At 44.0% G+C, this 21,574-nt stretch overlaps 1 protein-coding gene across 1 annotated transcript in view; it reads left to right on the top strand.

The window, feature by feature from the left end:
* The window catches only part of ARSB (arylsulfatase B), a 261,824-nt gene that overhangs the window by 124,729 nt on the left and 115,521 nt on the right, over positions 1 to 21,574 (top strand). The window contains exon 5 of the mRNA XM_069749896.1: positions 18,825 to 19,068. Coding sequence (XP_069605997.1) covers positions 18,825 to 19,068 — 244 coding nt within the window. The remainder of the gene's footprint in view (positions 1 to 18,824; positions 19,069 to 21,574) is intronic.

The following is a 21,574-nucleotide window of genomic DNA, read 5'->3' on the forward strand; positions in this document are numbered from 1 at the left end:
CTAAGTAAGTACACCAGCTTCATAAAGTTTGAGATCCATGTCATATGCACTTTGTATTGTGAAATCTGTGGACAGATTCGCTTGAAGAAACTTTGTCAGCATATTTTAAGCATTATCAACAGCACATTTTTTTGGTTCTCTTTTTATTTGATAGAAAATCCATTTCTTTATTGCCTGACGTAATTTGCTTCACTGAAATGATGTTATTACTTTTGGGCCAAGGAGGAGCGTGGTCATGTGCTTGCCATTTGTTTGGAGCCCATGCCCATGTCATTTTCTTTCCATTCTGTTACTGCGTTTCTTTTGAAGCTCATTGAGAACACAGACGCTGCTCGTTTTGATTGGCTTTTACGATTGTTGTTGGGATGGCTGACAGCTGTCTGCCAAGATGTCTACGCGGCCTTCCTGTGTTCGCTGCCACTACGCTTCACAGTGCTATTGTTCACATTAAGCCCCCCTTTTTCCCTTTTTTTTTTTACTTAAAATCTTTCCAGCTGTATCCTGATACGGCAACTGGCAGGGTCTTTTTAAATTAACTCCAGATTGTATTATTTATTTAGTTCACGATAAGCGACAAAAGACCATAGACTTGCTGCCATGTTTTTTGAGACCGAGTGAGAGGAAGTGACCTCGTTGCTTCAAGCACCTCTCATCTTATGGAGATAAGTCGTGTGTTCACTGATAGAATCTGTCACATCTTTGGTCTGTAATCAAATACATTCAGATTTATTTTCCATTTTATCCTACATTTAAAGTGGTTTTCCACTCTTCTGCTGACCCTCTGCTTTCATGAGAAGCCATCAACGCCCTGCGATTATGTGACAGGAGCACCGATGGGTGGGAGGCGTGTGTTGCGTCTTAAATCCCGCTGTCAGTGATTGATAGCGGGATTTAACTGGTTAACAACTTAATGTCACACGATCCCTATGGCCAATCAGTGCTAGCTTCACTCTCCTCTGGTATGGGAGAAGTTGATATTGAAAGGAAGTGGTAGTTGCGGCTGCTCTTACTTTCCTACGGATGCCTTGATTTGTCTGAAGGAGGGGAGCGTGAAGCCAGCACTGATTGGCTGCAGGGATCGTGTGACATAATGTCATGCGATCCTCGGGAGATCAAGTGCCGGCACCAAAGGGGAGTAGAAGTATTATTATTTTACTGGGGTAAAGAGGTTGTCCATCACTTTTTAATTTCACAAGTTGGGTACAGCTTGGGGTAAAACAGTTAGAAACTATGGCAGACTAGGTCAGAGAAAATAAAGCACCAAGCTGAAGATACAGTGCCTACAAGTAGTATTCAACCCCCTGCAGATTTAGCAGGTTTACACATTTAGAATTAACTTGGCATTGTGACATTTGGACTGTAGATCAGCCTGGAAGTGTGAAATGCACTGCAGCAAAAAAAAAAAATGCTATTTCTTTGTTTATTTTTTTTTAAATTGTGAAAAGTCTTTTCAGAGTGTCATTTATTATTCAACCCCTCAACCCACCAGAATTCTGTTTGGTTCCCCTAAAGTATTAAGAAGTAGTTCAGGCACAAAGAACAATGAGCTTCACATGTTTGGATTAATTATCTCTTTTTCCAGCCTTTTCTGACTATTTAAGACCCTCCCCAAACTTGTGAACAGCACTCATACATGGTCAACATGGGAAAGACAAAGGAGCATTCCAAGGCCATCAGAGACAAGATCGTGGAGGGTCACAAGGCTGGCAAGGGGTACAAAACCCTTTCCAAGGAGTTGGGCCTACCTGTCTCCACTGTTGGGAGCATCATCCGGAAGTGGAAAGCTTATGGAACTACTGTTAGCCTTCCACGGCCCGGACAGCCTTTGAAAGTTTCCTCCCGTGCCGAGGCCAGGCTTGTCCGAAGAGTCAAGGCTAACCCAAGTACAACAAGGAAGGAGCTCCGGGAAGGTCTTATGGCAGTGGGGACATTGGTTTCAGTCAATACCATAAGTAACGTACTCCACCGCAATGGTCTCCGTTCCAGACGAGCCCGTAAGGTACCTTTACTTTCAAAGCGTCATGTCAAGGCTCGTCTACAGTTTGCTCATGATCACTTGGAGGACTCTGAGACTGACTGGTTCAAGGTTCTCTGGTCTGATGAGACCAAGATCGAGATCTTTGGTGCCAACCACACACGTGACGTTTGGAGACTGGATGGCACTGCATACGACCCCAAGAATACCATCCTTACAGTCAAGCATGGTGGTGGCAGCATCATGCTGTGGGGCTGTTTCTCAGCCAAGGGGCCTGGCCATCTGGTCCGCATCCATGGGAAGATGGATAGCACGGCCTACCTGGAGATTTTGGCCAAGAACCTCCGCTCCTCCATCAAGGATCTTAAGATGGGTCGTCATTTCATCTTCCAACAAGACAACGACCCAAAGCACACAGCCAAGAAAACCAAGGCCTGGTTCAAGAGGCAAAAAATCAAGGTGTTGCAGTGGCCTAGTCAGTCTCCTGACCTTAACCCAATTGAAAACTTGTGGAAGGAGCTCAAGATTAAAGTCCACATGAGACACCCAAAGAACCTAGATAACTTGGAAAAGATCTGCATGGAGGAGTGGGCCAAGATAACTCCAGAGACCTGTGCCGGCCTGATCAGGTCTTATAAAAGACGATTATTAGCTGTAATTGCAAACAAAGGTTATTCCACAAAATATTAAACCTAGGGGTTGAATAATAATTGACCCACACTTTTATGTTTAAAATTTATAAAAATTTAACTGAGCAACAAAACTTTTTGGTTTGTAAGATTTATGCATCTGTTAATAAATCCTGCTCTTGTTTGAAGTTTGAAGGCTCTAACTTATTTGCATCTTATTAAACCTGCTAAATCTACAGGGGGTTGAATACTACTTGTAGGCACTGTAAATAAAAGGTGCAGACTTCTATACATAGATATACTAGGAAGTCTTTATAGTGCAATCATTGTAAACACTTCTATTTATACAGTTTTGGTCTGGCAGAAGATAATAGCATTTTCTGTTTCCAGAAATGCTTGGAACACAAGGCATCTAATGAAATATCAGAGCAGTAAAAGACGCTATTTGCAGCACAGTACTAACAGTCTCTAATATCTGTTACATTGATTACAATCTTGGAACAGAGCTTCTTCGAGATACTAATTCTGATACTTGAATGTCTGACGCTCTTGTGTATGTAGCACAGATACAGTCTTCTCTAGCCAAAACATTCAGCGACTGGCAACGTATCACAGGAGAACTAGTAGTTACATTACGTGAATTTACCAAGTTCTTGGAATAGATACCGAAATCACTAGGCACCACCCACAATAAAGGGTCTAATCCTTGTAACACCACTGTTCTCGCCGGGGTTCTGAAGGCCATTCGATTATAGGATTGGGCTGTATATGGAATGCATGGAAATACCGTGTGCTCAAACATGAATGACTCGTGGCGTAGGTGTCATTAGATGGTGTAATCATTCATCATATCTATTCTCAATCTCCAACTTCATACATTATTTCTCTTAAAGGAGTTGTCTCACCACAAAACACATATTAGTATTGAAGCTACTACAATGGGCTGGCTTCCTGCAGCTACGGCAAGCCGCTTTCCCTAGATTTCCCATGCAGTTGTAGTACTACATGTTGGTCATTCAGATGAATGTCTTGCTGATAGAGCCACGTGGAATTAAATGTATAAAACCTCTCTTCAACAGAAATGTTCTCATAAATCATATATTCTGGACTGTAAGAAGAGTAGTATTAATCACAGTAGAGTTTATTGGTTTATACAGGGTCAGAGTTACCACCCCATACCGGTTCAGCAGCTCGGGGACCCATAGGTGTACAGGGTCATATCCCAGCTGTACATCAATGCTAGGCATTCAGAAGCCGGACAGAATAGTCAGCCATAGAATAGGAGATTTATGCAAAATATCTTCTTTAGGCTTGGCAGCACTTGTTGCCACCTGCGGGCATGGCTCACCCAGGGAGTGCTATCGGTGGGCATGGCTCATCCAGGGAGTGCTACCAGCTAATAGAATTTGCCAATGTGTTTGTGTGTGTTCAGTGCTTAAGAAGGCTGCTATGTATAAGGCCTCATTCACATGTCCTTGTTGCACGTGCATGTTGTATCCATTTTTTCTCGCTCGGATAAATCATGTACCTATTATAATCTATGATGCCATTCACATGTCATGGTGTAGTGAGCGCACGATAGAGAATTTTTAATTAAAGTATATGTAGGATGCTAGCAGGTGCGTAGGATGCAGTGACACACAGGAGACAGAGCAAGGGTTAACAGGTTCTTTACATAAAACAGTGTTGGAATAAGGAGAAGGGGAAAGGATGTGAATTTGCAGATGGGGAAAGACAAATACAGCAGGTAACAAAAGGTTAATTCCTCAGTCTCTGTGCACTAGAGGAAGGTGGCTGGAAGATCCCTCGGTGGCGCCGTACGCGACGCGAGATGTCTCCAATCCGGTCCCGCAGAAAGGCGACGCACTGTCTCCTTGCGGTGATGAATTCTCCTCGTCATTCAGCACGTGTTCTCCTGGTCCGGGCATGCGGGTGAGTAGAGATGGAGGTCCGCAGCACCGTAACTAAAGCAGAAAGTTCAATAGAAAAGGCCGCAGTAGAAGCACACAGTCTAGCGGACACAGCCACAGGCGCGGTCCGGTTTTCAACGGGCACCGCAGGGATATGATTAAGCGGTGCCTCCGTGGTGCTGAGCGGAGCAAAGGTATGCTCTTTGTACTGGTCACTTCACGGTGCAGATGTCTCTCTCGGCTGTGGGTAGCACGTCTTAGCAGTTTTGCTAGCCGGGTGTGAAGGCACAGCAAGCTAGCGTGGGTCCGTCGAGAGCGAGTCAACCGTCTCACTGCTCACAAGCTCGTTCCCCGCCAAGTGTCCCGTCTTCCCGCGCACACTGCTACTTAAGTCGGACCCGCCCCCATCAGTCTGGTGTCCTGAACGGCTCCGGTCAGAAATCTCTTCCCCACCGGAATAATGGTGACAGCCCCAATAGTTCCAGCCCAGATACGCAAGAGGGACCGTTCGCCTGGCTCTCCTCCCTACATATATTCGAAAATAGATTCAATTATTACATTCAATAGAGATTTGAGATTAAAATAAATGATGGTTTTGGGCCACCCCTTTTAAGGAACATTTTTTTGCTCCAATTGAATTTAACGCAGAACCATTTTTTTTGTTTTCAGGCTCCTAAATAAAACTTGAAATGGATCGTTTTCAGCAGTGCAGGAACACATGTCTTATTACGTCCAATTCTAAAATAGCCGCGAATATCTCCCCAGTTACATCACTAGTTAGGAGCAATTACAAACAGACAAAGTCACTTTATTGTAAATATTATAGATGGAAATAGTTGGCCACAAACTGCAGCGTCGCGCAGCTGATGGCATGTGGATGATGGATATTTTCCTTGCCTGGATAATACAAAAACTTGTTATCCACAGCAAAAGGCTGCAATTATAAACTCAAGCAATAGGGAATGGAATACACATAAAAAGATTTGGGCTAAAGGTTAAACTCATGGAACAGAAATCACAACAGAGGGCAAAAAAAGCTGCATCCATGACAGAGCGGGTACTGCTGGCATCAAAGATGCCTCTCTCACTTACATGGGTCACTGGTATCAAACATGTTATGTCGAGGCATCTGTCATTTTAATGGGAAAAATGTTACTGCATATACCTGAGCTGCAGTCTGCAGGAATTATGGGAACAGCCAGAGACCCCCTGTTTTACTGGAAGGTAGGGTTTCCACCAATCAGATCTTAATGACATATCCAATGTACAAAAGAAAACTGTATGGTCTGCAGAAAATGTTTTATCACCGATGTTTGTACTTCTGATTACAAGCATCTAGAGTGTATGCAATTTAACAAACTTTCAGAACTCTGTCTGTACAGGGGAATACATAGAAATCATGGGACTCCATAGTAAAAGTCCATATTGGACCCAACTTGGCACGGTCACTGCACCTAGGCACAGTTGCAAAAGAGTGGCTAGAAATATCAAACTAAGGCTATTTTCACACTAGCGTTAACTGCAATACGTTAAAATGCATCGTTTTGCCGAAAAAACGCATGCAGCAAAATATTTTGCTGCATGCGTTTTTTCCCCATAGACTTGTATTGGCGACGCATTGCGACGGATTTGCATTCGTCGGTATACGTCTTTCGACGGACGCGTCGAAAAGAGGCGACACGTCGTCTGGAAAAACGTAGATTGTAACGTTTTTTGGCTCCGACAATAAAACGTGTCTCGGCGCATCCGCCGGCATGCGTCTTTTGCTACAATGAAAGTCTATGAGCGACGGATGCGTCGAGACACGTCATACGACGCAATGCAGCGCTGCAATACGTTTTTTTCTACTGAGCATGCTCAGAAACAGGATTTTTTTATCTAATTGGCCAGACATCCCCAAATCTATATAAACCTGGTCTGGGCCTTCAACCCCCACATATGCCAGCAAGACCCAGAGAAAGAAGAAGCCTCCAGCCAGCCAGACACCAAGACCCCAGCCTGGACACCAAGACCCCAGCCTGGACACCAAGACCCCAGCCTGGCAGCGAGACCCCAGCCTGGCAGCGAGACCCCAGCCTGGACACCAAGACCCCAGCCTGGCAGCAAGACCCCAGCCTGGACACCAAGACCCCAGCCTGGCAGCGAGACCCCAGCCGGACACCAAGACCCCAGCCGGACACCAAGACCCCAGCCTGGCAGCAAGGACCAGACACACTCCAACAGTGTGAGTATATTGCCATTTTTGTGTGTGTGTGTGCGCATTTGTGTATGCCGTACTGACTACAGCAAGAGCTTTTAAAACCTGAATCCAACCTGTGGCCTGCCGTCGTACTGCAACAGCCAGTGCCCTGCTACAGTCCAGATCCACCCTGAGGCCTGCCACTGTGAAGACATCAAGCTCCAGCCGGAGGACTGATGGCCGTGTGTGTGTGTGTGTGTGTGTGTGTGTGTATTTTTGTACTGCTGTGTGCTTTTGTATGTATGTGTTCATGTGCCTGCACCTTATTATGCCTTCGTCAATATTACGCCTGTTCATGTGTTATGCTTGCGTTACGATTCTGCTTGCAGGTATGTTTGTGTGCGTCTTGTTGGTTGCATGTGCATTTGTCAATGCTATATTGGTTAATGTTGATTTTTGATGTATTTACTAAAGGTACCGTCACACTGAGCGACGCTGCAGCGATACCGACAACATTCCGGATCGCTGCAGCGTCGCTGTTTGGTCGCTGTAGAGCTGTCACACAGACAGCTCTCCAGCGACCAACTATGCCGGTAACCAGGGTAAACATCGGGTTAAGCGCAGGGCCGCGCTTAGTAACCCGATGTTTACCCTGGTTACCATCCTAAAAGTAAAAAAAACAAACGCTTCATAGTTACCTTCCGCTGTCTGTCCCCGGCGCTCTGCTTCTCTGCTCTGGCTGTGAGCACAGCGGCCGGAAAGCAGAGCGGTGACGTCACTGCTCTGCTTTCCGGCCGCTGTGCTCACAGTGAGTGCAGGAAAGCACAGCGCCGAGGACAGACAGCGGAAGGTAAGTATGAAGTGTTTTTTTTTTTTTTTTTTTTTTTACTTTTACGCTGGTAACCAGGGTAAACATCGGGTTGCTAAGCGTGGCCCTGCGCTTAGTAACCCGATGTTTACCCTAGTTACCAGCGAACACATTGCTGAATTGGCGTCACACACGGCGATTCAGCGATGTCTGCAGGAAGTCCAGTGACGAAATAAAGTTCTGGACTTTCTGCAGTGACCAACGACATCACAGCAGGATCCTGATCGCTGCTGTGTGTCAAACTGAACGATATCGCTAGCCAGGACGCTGCAACGTCACGGATCGCTAGCGATATCGTTCAGTGTGACGGTACCTTTAGTATAGTGGTTTGTGCAACATGTGGGTTTTTTTTTTTAAATTGGATGTATTATTGCAAAGCCTAATGGTCTGCAGCTTGTGGTTAGAATGTGTGAGTGTTTTTTTAAAAAAAAAAGTGTTGATTTTTTTAATTAACTGTTGAAACCATTCCCAGTTGATGTACTTGTATTTAAAATAAAGAGCATTTCTGCTCCATTGTGATTTAAAAAAAAAACAAAACCAAAAAAAAAATTATTAATAAAATGTTTATTAAAAAATTGTCCGTAGTATAATTTCATAAAGGTAAATTTAAAACCGGTGTATGTACCAATGGTTACACATGCAAGACACAGTGGGTTGAGGGCTCACTTTTTACTAAAGGTTATCCTTTGAAAGGTTTTTTGGGGGAGGTAATTTTTTTTTTTTTTTTTTAAATAACTGAAAAATATTTTTAAAGGTGTCTCACATTTAAAACATTTTTTTTTTTGGGACATGGAAAAGAATGGTATAACGTGCACCTGTTTTTGGGTTTTGTTGTTCACCTATTTCTCATATTTTAACAGGGTGTTTATTGGTAAACATTACCTATTTCTGCGGTGGTCTAACTATAAATCCATTATACTTATTATATTGCAGATAGAGTAGGGACCACAGTGACCGCCCGTAGCCACCAGGACCGCATCCACAAATTCTTAAAAGTAAGTTTTGAAGACCCCAAATCTGCTACTTCAATGTGTAGAGCAGATTGCAAGTGTCTTTTAACTTACAGACCCACCAGGACCACAGCTACCAGGACCACAGCTACCAGGACCACAGCCACCTGGACCACAGCCACCTGGACCGCATCAAGAAATTCTTAAAAGTAAGCTTTGAAGACCCCAAATCTGCTACTTCAATGTGTAGAGCAGATTGCAAGTGTCTTTTAACTTACAGACCCACCAGGACCACAGCTACCAGGACCACAGCTACCAGGACCACAGCCACCTGGACCACAGCCACCTGGACCGCATCAAGAAATTCTTAAAAGTAAGCTTTGAAGACCCCAAATCTGCTACTTCAATGTGTAGAGCAGATTGCAAGTGTCTTTTAACTTACAGACCCACCAGGACCACAGCTACCAGGACCACAGCTACAAGGACCACAGCTACCAGGACCACAGCCACCTGGACCACAGCCACCTGGACCGCATCAAGAAATTCTTAAAAGTAAGCTTTGAAGACACCAAATCTGCTACTTCAATGTGTAGAGCAGATTGCAAGTGTCTTTTAACTTACAGACCCACCAGGACCACAGCTACCAGGACCACAGCTACCAGGACCACAGCTACCAGGACCACAGCTACCAGGACCACAGCTACCAGGACCACAGCTACCAGGAACAAAATGTCCTCTTCTGACAGCCCTCCTCCACAGCAACAGCGCATATCGGTAAGTAAATCTTTTTTTTTTTTTTTTTTTTTTTTTAATTTACATCTTTTTTTTTCACTACATGCATTTATTATGTTTAAACAGGAATCAGAATCCGATGAGGAGCTGTCAGAAGGGACCGAGACGGGTGGAGACATGCAAGTGGAGGAGAAACCAAGTGTAAGTAGTGGTGAAACACTTGCTTCACACATCACACTGCACCATACACAAAACATAATTTCATATGTAACGTAACACAGAAAACATATACATACATTAAAGCTAATTTTTTTTATCCTTTATTTCAGTCTCCTGCTGCTGCTGCTGAACTTCCAGCACAGCATGAAGGTTCTCCCAGGCGCTCCCAGAGTCGGCGGAATCGACGCCGCGGTCGGCCATCAGTGAGTTGGTTTTTTGGGGGGCTTCGATTGGTAATTATTTTGTTTCAGTCTACTAATTTTTTTTTTAATTTTTTTTTTTTCTCACAGGCTTCACAGTGTGCTCCCGAAGAAGATTCGGACATTGGGCAGCACGGTGGCGCAGTGGTTAGCACGGCAGCCTTGCAGCGCTGGAGTCCTGGGTTCAAACCCCACTAAGGACAACATCTGCAAAGAGTTTGTATGGGTTTCCTCCGGGTACTCCGGTTTCCTCCCACATTCCGCATATGTTAGCACCATATAAAATAGAGACTATGAAAATTGTACATTCACACTAAAGGCATCAAAACTATGAATTAACACGTGGAATTATATACTTAACAAAAAAGTGTGAAACAACTGAAATTATGTCTTATATTCTAGGTTCTTCAAAGTAGCCATCTTAGAGAGAGTACAAAGGAGGGCAACAAAATTAATAAAGGGGATGGGAGAACTACAATACCCAGATAGATTAGCGAAATTAGGATTATTTAGTCTAGAAAAAAGACGACTGAGGGGCGATCTAATAACCATGTATAAGTATATAAGGGGACAATACAAATATCTCGCTGGGGATCTGTTTATACCAAGGAAGGTGACGGGCACAAGGGGGCATTCTTTGCGTCTGGAGGAGAGAAGGTTTTTCCACCAACATAGAAGAGGATTCTTTACTGTTAGGGCAGTGAGAATCTGGAATTGCTTGCCTGAGGAGGTGGTGATGGCAAACTCAGTCGAGGGGTTCAAGAGAGGCCTGGATGTCTTCTTGGAGCAGAACAATATTGTATCATACAATTATTAGGTTCTGTAGAAGGACGTAGATCTGGGGATTTATTATGATGGAATATAGGCTGAACTGGATGGACAAATGTCTTTTTTCGGCCTTACTAACTATGTTACTATGTTACATTGAAATCGAAGCCCTCATCGAGGAGGTTCGAGAGCGGGAGCCGCTGTGGAACATGGCTGACCGCAGGCATGCTGATACCAGTGTCACCCGTCGGCTCTGGTTGGAAGTATGCCGGAACATCTTTCCGAGGTGGGAGGACCTTCTTCCACAGCAGCAGAGCAAACTATGTAAGTATTCACTTTTCAGTGATGTTTAGAGCTGAATGTAATGTCTTGTATTTACCTTTTTTTTTTTTTTCTTCATTCCTGTCTTCACAGGTGGCAAGGTTAGGAAGCGGTGGCGGTCACAGGGATCGTTTTAAGAGAGAATTTAACCAGGAGATGCAGACCCCGAGTGGCTCAGCAGGAAGGAAGAAGAGGAGGTACAGATACGGCCCTGCCCTCTCCTTCCTGAGGCAAACCATGCTGAGTCGAGTGTAAGTATTCAACATCCCAGTAAGAACCTGTCTAATCACAAAACTTTTGTTTCAGTCCGGGCTTTTTCATATCAATATATTAAATTTTTTTTTTCTTTCACAGCACCTTCTCCAGCCACCGTGCGCCGGCATCTACCTCTGCGCCCTCTGAAGCGATCCCTCCTGAGTCCGCCACCGGGGACCACGTCGGTAGGCCCCACACCTCTCACCCCTCTGTCCCCTCCACTTCATCCACCTCAACCACTGGAGCGCAGCCTTCCTTACTCGCATCTGATGGTCAACAGATAGCGTTCCCTTTGCCCCACCCCTCTGACCCTGCCACCTCTACACCACCGTTAGGTTTGTGGCGGCAGCGTCAGAGGGGTCAGGAAAGGAGCTATGCTCCTGAGTTCTTGCATCTAAATGCAGGCTTCCAAAATTCTTTTAAAATTTTGGGAGAACAAGTGACTGCTGGTTTCAGCATGGTGCAATCACGCATGAGTGAAAACCACCATGAAATCAGCAGTCGCTTGGATAGGCTGCATTTAGATGTAAGTCAAGCTCCAGCAAATCTTTTTTTTTTTTCAGTCCATGCTCAGGAGCATGGAAAAGCTTTCTTTTGATCAGCAGATGCGGGTAATGAATAGCTGCCATAACGCTCTTCTGGAGGTCATCAACGAACCACAATCTACCCCCACACCTCCCCACACATCCCAGTCCCAATTTCAACACCATGCCCCCCAATATCACCGCCAGTCCCAATATCAACATCAGTCCCAATATCAACATCAGTACCAATACCCAACCCGGCCCACAACCCAAATGTATTCCTCCGTGTTTTCTTCTTCCTTGCCCAGCTTTCCTTCCCCAGGAAGTTTTCCACCTACCCCAACACAACCCCCCTCTGGTCAGCCTCCTGCTTTTCACCCCCCTTCCACTGCAGACCAAACAAGTAGGGTTTCCCCAATCCCACCTACCGACGTGGTCCAACCTTCCAGCCCCTCCTCCCATAGTTACTCCACCCGACACTACCAAGACCTGTAAACTTTTGTATTTTCCTTGTTATTACAAAATTATATTTTGACAAGAAAAAAAAACTTTTTTGAAAATTACAAAAAAAAAAAGAAGGTTTGAAATAAAAATATTTCTGGTTTAAATTCTACTGTGTGTGTGTTGATTCATTAAGGTAAATATTAAAGGTTAAGTGAAAAGAAACACCAGACGTTTTAAAGGTATAACAAAATGGTTTTATATTAGCAAGCAAACCACACTTTGTGATTTTTTTTTTTTTTTTTTGTTGCTACAAACACAATTTTGACAAACAACAAAAGCCAAGAAAAACATGTCACACAATGATGTCTTGCCATGGAAGCTGCCCAACAGGTGACAAAAAATAATCCGCAAACTGGTCCCTCATCATAGTAACAGAACTGGTGGAGCGAACAGAGGCACTGCGGTAATCCCACAAGGATGTCTCCAATTGTTGGTCATCCAAGGTAACGGGCTCCTTTGAAATAACAAAATTATGGAGCACCACACATGCCTTGACAACATCGTCTACAGTTTTTGTTTCCAGTTTTATTGCCGTCAGCAGAACTCTCCACTTTGCCGTCAATATACCGAAAGAGCACTCTACCACTCTTCTTGCTCTTGTAAGACGGTAATTAAATACCCGCTTGGTACGGTGTAATTCACGGCTGCTGTATGGTTTCAGTAGGTGCGGCGACAGTTGAAAGGCTTCATCACCTACACACACATATGGCATGGCTGGTTCACTTGTTCCTGGGAGCGGTCTTGCTGGCGGGAAATTGTATGTATCTCCATACAGGCAGCGACCCATCGGAGAGTTTTTAAACACTTGTGAGTCGTTGGACCGGCCATATGCTCCTATGTCCACAGCAAGGAATCGGCAGTTGGCGTCAGCAATAGCCATGAGTACAATGGAGAAGTATTTCTTATAGTTGTAGTACTCGGATCCTGTTCCTGCCGGTTTAGCAATCCTTATGTGTTTGCCGTCCACGGCACCAACACAATTTGGGAAATTGCAAATTGTCTCAAATTGTTCGGAACTTCTCAACCAGATTTCCATTGTTGGTTGTGGGATATACTCACAGTGTCCCAAATCGCACGACATGTGTCCTTCACAATTCCGCCAATAGTGGAAATCCCCAGCCTGAATTGGAAATGGAGTGAAGTCAAAGACTCACCCCTAGCTAGGAAGCTGCAGGAAAAAAACAAAAAAATGTAAAACAAAAAATTGCACAGACCATCAACCAAAAAAAAAACCAGTGGAATGGCCTCAAACAAACCAAAAAATTACATGCTGCAGAAAATGCTGCGCAATGTGTCAGCGCAGTTTTCTCTGCAGCATGTAATAACATTCAATATGAGCAATGACACAAGAAAAAAAAACAGTGGAATGGCCTCAAACAAACCAAAAAATTACATGCTGCAGAAAATGCTGCGCAATGTGTCAGCGCAGTTTTTTCTGCAGCATGTAATAACATTCAATATGAGCAATGACACAAGAAAAAAAACCAGTGGAATGGCCTAAAAAAAACCAAAAAATTACATGCTGCAGAAAATGCTGCGCAATGTGTCAGTGCAGTTTTCTCTGCAGCATGTAATAACATTCAATATGAGCAATCACATAAAAAAAAAAAAAAAAGATGCTTACCGCAGTGTCACCAGGAGCCGCTCCGCCGGTGTGATGGCAAGCCTCATCCTTGTGTCCTGCCTTTTGATGACATCCTCTAGTTTTCCAACCAAATAATCGAAATGTTCCATTCTCATCCGTACATAATTGTAGAATTTCAGTGGGTTGCACCGCAACTCCAGATAGAGAGTGGACTGGACACCCCTGGTCATCCGCAGCTCATTGATTGGATGTATCCAGAATCGTCGCACTCTCCGTTGCATCCTCCGTCTTTCGGCTACCGCCTCCTTCTCCCGCACTATGATATCCAGGCGATTCGTCTCAAATATAACTTCAGTAACCAAACTCGAAATCCTCCCAATTACACCATCCATCCTTGCCACTAAACTAAAACCCTCAAAGATGTGCTGTAAATACAGTCAGTATATAGATTTCCCTTAGTTTCCAGTAGCCAATCAAATTTTGGTGCCTCCCATTTTAACAACGGATCCGTCGTAAAAACGGGTGCAACGGATGGTAAAAACGTATGCAACGTATGTAACGCATCCAGCGTTTCAACGCAACCGTTTATCGGATTTGCGACGTATCCATCGAAATGCTGTATGCGTTGCATACGTTTTGCAGTTTTTAGACGCATCCGTTTTTTCGGGAAAAAGACGTTTTTGTGACGGTTTGCAGTTAACGCTAGTGTGAAAGTAGCCTTAGCTGGCCAATAATCAGCAATTCTCTCTGCTTTTTAGCCACAAGATTTGTGACCAGACTTATAGGACTGGACAGACTGGCACTGGGATGGGGCTACTCATCACAGAACCTCCCCAGCTCATGGGCCTCACCCCAGCTGCCCGGTCTGCCTCCATTGGAGACACTGGGTCTGTACAGGTTGTAAGATGATTTTTTTTTTTTTTTTTTTTTACTGAATTTATTGTAATTTCAATGCTGCGCTAATGCTGGTATCCCCGCATAGATCTCCTGCCCCCCCCCCCCCCCGTTCCCTGAGCAAGTGTGTGCAACTGTATGTTGCCAGGTCCCGTGTCCTAGAACCCTGAGCAGTTTGAACCCAAACCCCTGGCCCGTATGCAGCCAGGTCCTGAAACTGACTCCTGGTTCTTGTGAGGCCAGGTCCTGAAACTGAACCCTTGGCCCTTGTGAGGCCAGGTTCTGAAACTGACCTCAGGTTCTTGTGCGGCCAGGTCCAGAACTCTGTAGCCTCTCCGGCGGTTCCTGAACCCAGAAACCGAATTGGTGGTACCTGCACCCTGACGCCGCATTGGCAGCACCTGAGCTCTGAAGTCACTCCATCGGTGCCAGAAACAGTACCTGAGACCCATATATCTGAACACTTACCTTTCTCCGAATCCAGTCCTGTCTGTGACTCCTTGTCAGTATCCATCCTTCCCAAGGAGTAGTCTGAACATAGCCTGAGTCTGCGAACCTGACCCCTGGGGTCAGCAGCTGCATTATCGGGAACTTCCCAGGAGTGGTACCTGGCGGCTAGCTGCAGCTCAAGCCTGATTCCACCATCAGGAGCTCCAGTGAACACCACGTAGCTGCTTGGCTATGCCTCACTCAGGCAAGCCTGGCCCCGTGTAACAGGGGGTCCACAAACCACATGCGGAACCTGCGTGCATGGCCTTCTATATGAAAGTAATAATAAAACTTTTATACACAACACAAGTGCATTTCCGGTTTGCATAACGATATTTTACATCCAAATACATATTTCTTTATGAAGTAAAACAAAAAGAACATTCTCAGAAATGTACTCTGCTGTACTAATAGACTTATAAGAAAGCAATATGCGTCTCTAGAATTTCAAAACGTCGGCTGTTCACAAGGGAAAACGCCAACGGGGTAAGGGAAGGGAGAACCTACATTTCTGATAAGCACTTAGAATAGACTAAAATGGTGCTACCTGACGGGCTTTCAAAGATGTGTCCCATGTTGACCAAACCTAGTCAGAGAGATCTATTTCATCGATTGTAATGCTGTTATTCCAGACTTTTGACACCTTTTATCCTAGAATAAAGGGACATAAGAGCAGAAAGCTTTTACTGTCTAGGCAGTGTGCTGCCGTCAGGATGTGTAAGAGCTGCTTGGTCTCCCATTTTTCCTAAGGGATCGGGGGAAATCTAAAGTAGGTCCTTAGAGGGTTTAGAGGCATGTTGTGTTGTGCTCCAGAAATGATTTATTCTGTTCTGCAGCCAGTATTACATCTATTGTGTGTCCAGTTCAACATGAAACATTTGATAAAAGGTCCTCTGTAAAGCTTTAGCATATATTGCAGTAGATATTTGCTTTGAACTGTTAAGAAGAGATTGGATTGGCAAACACCAGAATTGTCCACTTTTTACAGAAGGTGATCTTCTAGTCTGGACGGCCTATTTTTATTCTATTATTTTTTTTTTGTGGAAAAAGTATAAGGATTTTTGGGATAGGGATTTGTATAATACAGTGCCTTGCGAAAGTATTCGGCCCCCTGGAACTTTTCAACCTTTTCCCACATATCATGCTTCAAGCATAAAGATACCAAATGTAAATGTTTGGTGAAGAATCAACAAGTGGAACACAATTGTGAAGTTGAACGAAATTTATTGGTTATTTTACATTTTTGTGGAAATTCAAACACTGAAAAACTTTGACTTGATTCTGGAACAGGAGATGTGCACAATTTTTTTTTGTTTCTCATAAGTGCCTAAGTCTGACTCAATTGATCAATTTGTTTTGGAGATATAGCCACCGATTTTGAAATGGTTGGTTTTGAGAAAAATGCCTTAAAGTTTTTCGTACTGATTACACAAAGACATGTTTACTTACGATCAATCAACTAGGACCAAAGAGTGATCCTTCCTCGTGCTCATAAAATTCCTGCAGAGCTGTTTTCTCTTTTCCGCGATGAGATCTGTCTTCTCTAATGGAGTCAGACGAACGCCGCTCCGAGCAACTTAAATGAGCCTCATCCAGAGTGTGCGCGTACATCTCCGCTCGACATAAATCCCATATTAATGAGAATTGCCAAAAATGTAACTATGTTCCCAATCTTTTCACCCGAGTGAAGATGTTTCAGAGAAAAGAATTGCAGAGGTAGGCCTGTTATTTTTTTTTTTTTTAAGGAGGTCATCATACACACCCTGCAAAAATTAAGAGTGAAGGCCGCATGACTACCTTCTAAAAATTATAGCAAGAGCCGCATGATGACACTACAAAACTTTGAAGCGAGGGTCACATGATGACCCTGTTGATATGGTGGTGAAAGACCAGAAAAAGAAGAAGCCATAAACCATATACCATTTATTTAGGTGGGAAGGGGTGCATGGGAACACGCTATAAAAAGGAACAATTGAATTGGCTTTATGTTCCACTGCTGTCATCCAGTGGGGTTAAAAAGTTTGGACCCATAGCCTCAGCCTCTGCGTGCACCATCAGCAGCAACCGCGATACTCGATGGAGTAATGAGCGTACCCGAGCACCCTGATGTCTGATCGAGTATCGACCAGTGGCAAGCACGGTCACTCGTCACTACAAAGCATCAGTATGTGATATGCTCCTGTTCCTTTGAAACGGTATTCAGCTCTATTTACAGGTGCTGTAATGGTAGCAAGCAGGAAAATAGAAGATGTGCTTATTCTGTTTCCATAACTGGGCTCCAAGTGCGGGCATGTTTAGACAGTGTTTCTATGAATACACAAAAGAGCACAGTGAGGTCAAAAATACTCTGTTGTAAAAAAAAAAAATCACGGTAATAAGCAAGTGCTAGTCAAAAGATGGAAAAAAGTCATTTGCATCAAAGCTGTTCCATCCAGCATGTCCACATGTAAATTCCCTCTCTGAACCCTGCTTATACAGGTACAGATGATCAGGTTTTTAAATACATCAGACAGGGATTATATACATTAGGTAGGACTACTCTATATGGGTATACCTTGACGATTGGTGGAGCAGCTTAGTATACATTTTTTTGCAAAAAAACGTATCGACTAAATACCCTGTTTTTTCCATCTTTTGACTAGCACTTGCTTATTACTGTGATTTTTTTTTTTTTACAACAGAGTATTTTTGACCTCACTGTGCTCTTTTGTGTCTTCAAGTTTCTTGGTGGTGTGTGAACAGTCCTACAGACTTGTTCATTGTGCAAGTAGCCCATGTGTTTCTAGTATTTCTATGAATGTCTGTACTCTGTATTGAACCAGTACTCACACCAAGAACTTTGTCAGACAGTGTAAACTCAGCTGTAGAAGCATGTATGAACATTACAGGGGAGATTTATTATCAGGCTCATAATCTTATATTCTGCACAAGAAAACAGCAGCAGAAGGTGAAAAGATTATTCTTAGTCTGGAATGTGCAGAAGATGAACATGAGACAATGATGGCTGACTCAATACTAACATACAAGAATAATAATAATAATAATAATAATCTTTATTTATACAGCGCCAACATATTCCGCAGCGCTTTACAGTTTAACAGTTTCAAACACAAAAGTCATAAGTAACAACGTTAACAATACAATAATTAAAGCAAAATAAGACGACCCTGCTCGTGAGAGCTTACAATCTACAATGAGGTGGGGGAGATACAAAGTACAGGTGTGTATTTACAATGATGTATTTACAATCATGGTGCAGCCATCTTCAGGGGTTGGGGAATAGATGGGGATAGTGAATGGGCTACACACAAACATAACATAACTTTGATTAGTGAACGTGATAGGCCGCTCTGAACAAATGTGTTTTGAGAGAGCGCCTAAAACTATGCAAATTATGGATGGTCCTAATATCTTGGGGTAGAGCATTCCAGAGGATTGGCGCAGCACGGGAGAAGTCTTGGAGTCGGGAGTGGGAGGTACGGAGGTACGAAGAAGGGGGGTAATCTGCATCACAGTTAAACTACAGTAGGGCAGAGAGGACAAACTTCAAAAAGCAAAACTGATTTCATAGCAGTATAACGGCAATGATACAATAATAATACAATACTGTATAATTCCTAATTTGTGGTGCATGACCATGCTAGCTTCATTAAAAGAGATGGGGCACCAGAATTTTTCTGTCACATATAGGAGTGTGGTGATGCCAAGAGGAGGCTAAAAGGGGCTATTTTTTATCTTTATGGTGTTCCCTCCACACTCCTGTTCATTTTGGTGACCAAATCTATCCCATTATATTATTTTCCAACTTTTTTTCTATTACAGATAACGGAGGTCAGACATTGGCTGGTGGTAACAACTGGCCTTTGCGCGGAAGAAAATGGACCCTTTGGGAAGGCGGAGTACGAGGAGTTGGCTTTGTTACAAGCCCCTTGTTAAAGCAGAGAGGTGTCACTAGTAAAGAGCTGATCCATATTTCAGACTGGCTGCCAACATTAGTGCATCTGGCTGGAGGAACGATTAATGGTACCAAGCCTTTGGATGGATTCAACGTGTGGAACACCATCAGGTAAGTTTATTTCTTACATGTTATAATCTGTATTAAAAATAAAAAAATAAATTTTGCAGTTTTTACACTGGCTACACTGAGGCTTTTTTAGTCTCGAACTGTCTACTGTTTCAAGAAATAAGACCTGTACATAGCCATAATAGTCAGATCCCAAACGTAGCTTTTGTATCAAAGTGTCAAAAAGGACACGGCAAAAAGGACACCCAATCATCCTGATCAGCAGAAACAAAGCATCTCAGATATGTTTCCAACGTCTGATTAGTTCGTTCGGTTTGGCCATTTGTCTGAGGATGGAAAGCCGAGGAAAAAGACAAATCAATGCCCATCCTAGCACAAAAGGATCGCCAAAACCTCGAAACAAACTGGGAACCTTTGTCCGAAACGATGTTCTCCGGGATGCCATGTAAACGAACCACATGCTGGAAAAACAATGGCACCAAATCAGAGGAGGAAGGCAATTTAGACAAGGGTACCAAATGGACCATCTTAGAGAAGCGATCACAAACCACCCAAAGGACCGACATCTTTTGAGAGACGGGGAGATCCGAAATAAAATCCATAGAAATATGTGTCCAGGGCCTCTTCGGGACCGGCAAGGGCAAAAGCAACCCACTAGCACGAGAACAGCAGGGCTTAGCCCGAGCACAAGTCCCACAGGACTGCACAAAAGAACGCACATCCCGTGACAAAGACGGCCACCAAAAGGATCTAGCCACCAAATCTGTGGTACCAAAGATTTCAGAATGCCCAGCCAACACCGAACAATGAAGCTCAGAGATAACTCTACTAGTCCATTTATCAGGGACAAACAGTTTCTCTACTGGGCAACGGTCAGGTCTATCAGCCTGAAATTTTTGCAGCACCCGCCGCAAATCAGGGGAGATGGCAGACAAAATTATCCCCTTTTTGAGAATACCTGCCGGCTCAGAAACACCCGGAGAGTCAGGCACAAAACTCCTTGACAGGGCATCAGCCTTCACATTCTTAGAGCCCGGAAGGTACGAAACCACAAAATCAAAACGGGAGAAAAACAACGCCCATCGAGCCTGTCTCGGATTCAACCGTTTGGCAGACTCAAGATAAGTCAAATTTTTGTGATCTGTCAAGACCACCACGCGATGCTTGGCTCCTTCAAGCCAATGACGCCACTCCTCGAATGCCCACTTCATGGCCAACAATTCTCGATTACCAACATCATAATTGCGCTCAGCAGGCAAAAACTTTCTAGAAAAGAAAGCACATGGCTTCATTCCCGAGCCATCAGAACTTTTTTGCGACAAAACAGCCCCTGCCCCAATCTCAGAGGCATCAACCTCAACCTGAAACGGGAGCGAAACATCTGGCTGGCACAACACAGGGGCAGAAGGAAAACGACGCTTCAATTCCTGAAAAGCATCCACGGCCGCAGAAGACCAATTGACCACATCAGCACCCTTCTTGGTCAAATCAGTCAACGGTTTCGCAACACTAGAAAAATTAGCGATGAAGTGACGATAAAAATTAGCAAAGCCCAGGAACTGTTGCAGGCTCTTCAGATGTCGGCTGGGTCCAATCATGAATGGCCTGGACTTTAACAGGGTCCATCTCGACAGTAGAAGGGGAAAAAATGAACCCCAAAAATGAAACCTTCTGAACTCCAAAGAGACACTTTGACCCCTTCACAAACAAGGAATTAGCACGAAGGACCTGGAACACCATTCTGACCTGCTTCACATGAGACTCCCAATCATCCGAAAAGACCAAAATATCATCCAAATACACAATCAGGAATTTATCCAGGTACTCTCGGAAGATGTCATGCATAAAAGACTGAAATACTGATGGAGCATTGGAAAACCCGAACGGCATCACCAGGTACTCAAAATGGCCCTCGGGCGTATTAAATGCTGTTTTCCATTCATCGCCCCGTTTAATACGCACAAGATTATACGCCCCTCGTAGGTCTATTTTGGTAAACCAACTAGCCCTTTTAATACGAGCAAACAGGTCGGACAGCAACGGCAAAGGATACTGAAATTTGACTGTAATTTTATTAAGAAAGCGGTAATCAATACAAGGTCTCAAAGAACCATCCTTCTTGGCCACAAAAAAGAACCCTGCTCCCAACGGTGATGACGATGGGCGAATATGGCCTTTCTCCAAGGATTCCTTTATATAACTCCGCATAGCGGCGTGTTCTGGCACAGATAAATTGAACAATCGGCCCTTAGGAAACTTACTACCAGGAATAAAATTAATTGCACAATCACAATCCCTATGAGGAGGTAAGGCACTGGCTTTGGGCTCATCAAATACATCCTGATAATCCGACAAAAACTCCGGAACTTCAAAAGGAGTAGAAGACGAAATTGACAAAAATGGAACATCACCATGTACCCCCTGGCAACCCCAGCTGGACACAGACATAGATTTCCAGTCCAATACTGGATTATGGACCTGTAGCCATGGTAACCCTAAAACGACCACATCATGCAGATTATGTAACACCAAAAAACGGATATCCTCC

Source organism: Ranitomeya imitator, chromosome 1 (genome assembly GCF_032444005.1).
Source record: "Ranitomeya imitator isolate aRanImi1 chromosome 1, aRanImi1.pri, whole genome shotgun sequence".
NCBI lineage: Eukaryota > Metazoa > Chordata > Amphibia > Anura > Dendrobatidae > Ranitomeya > Ranitomeya imitator.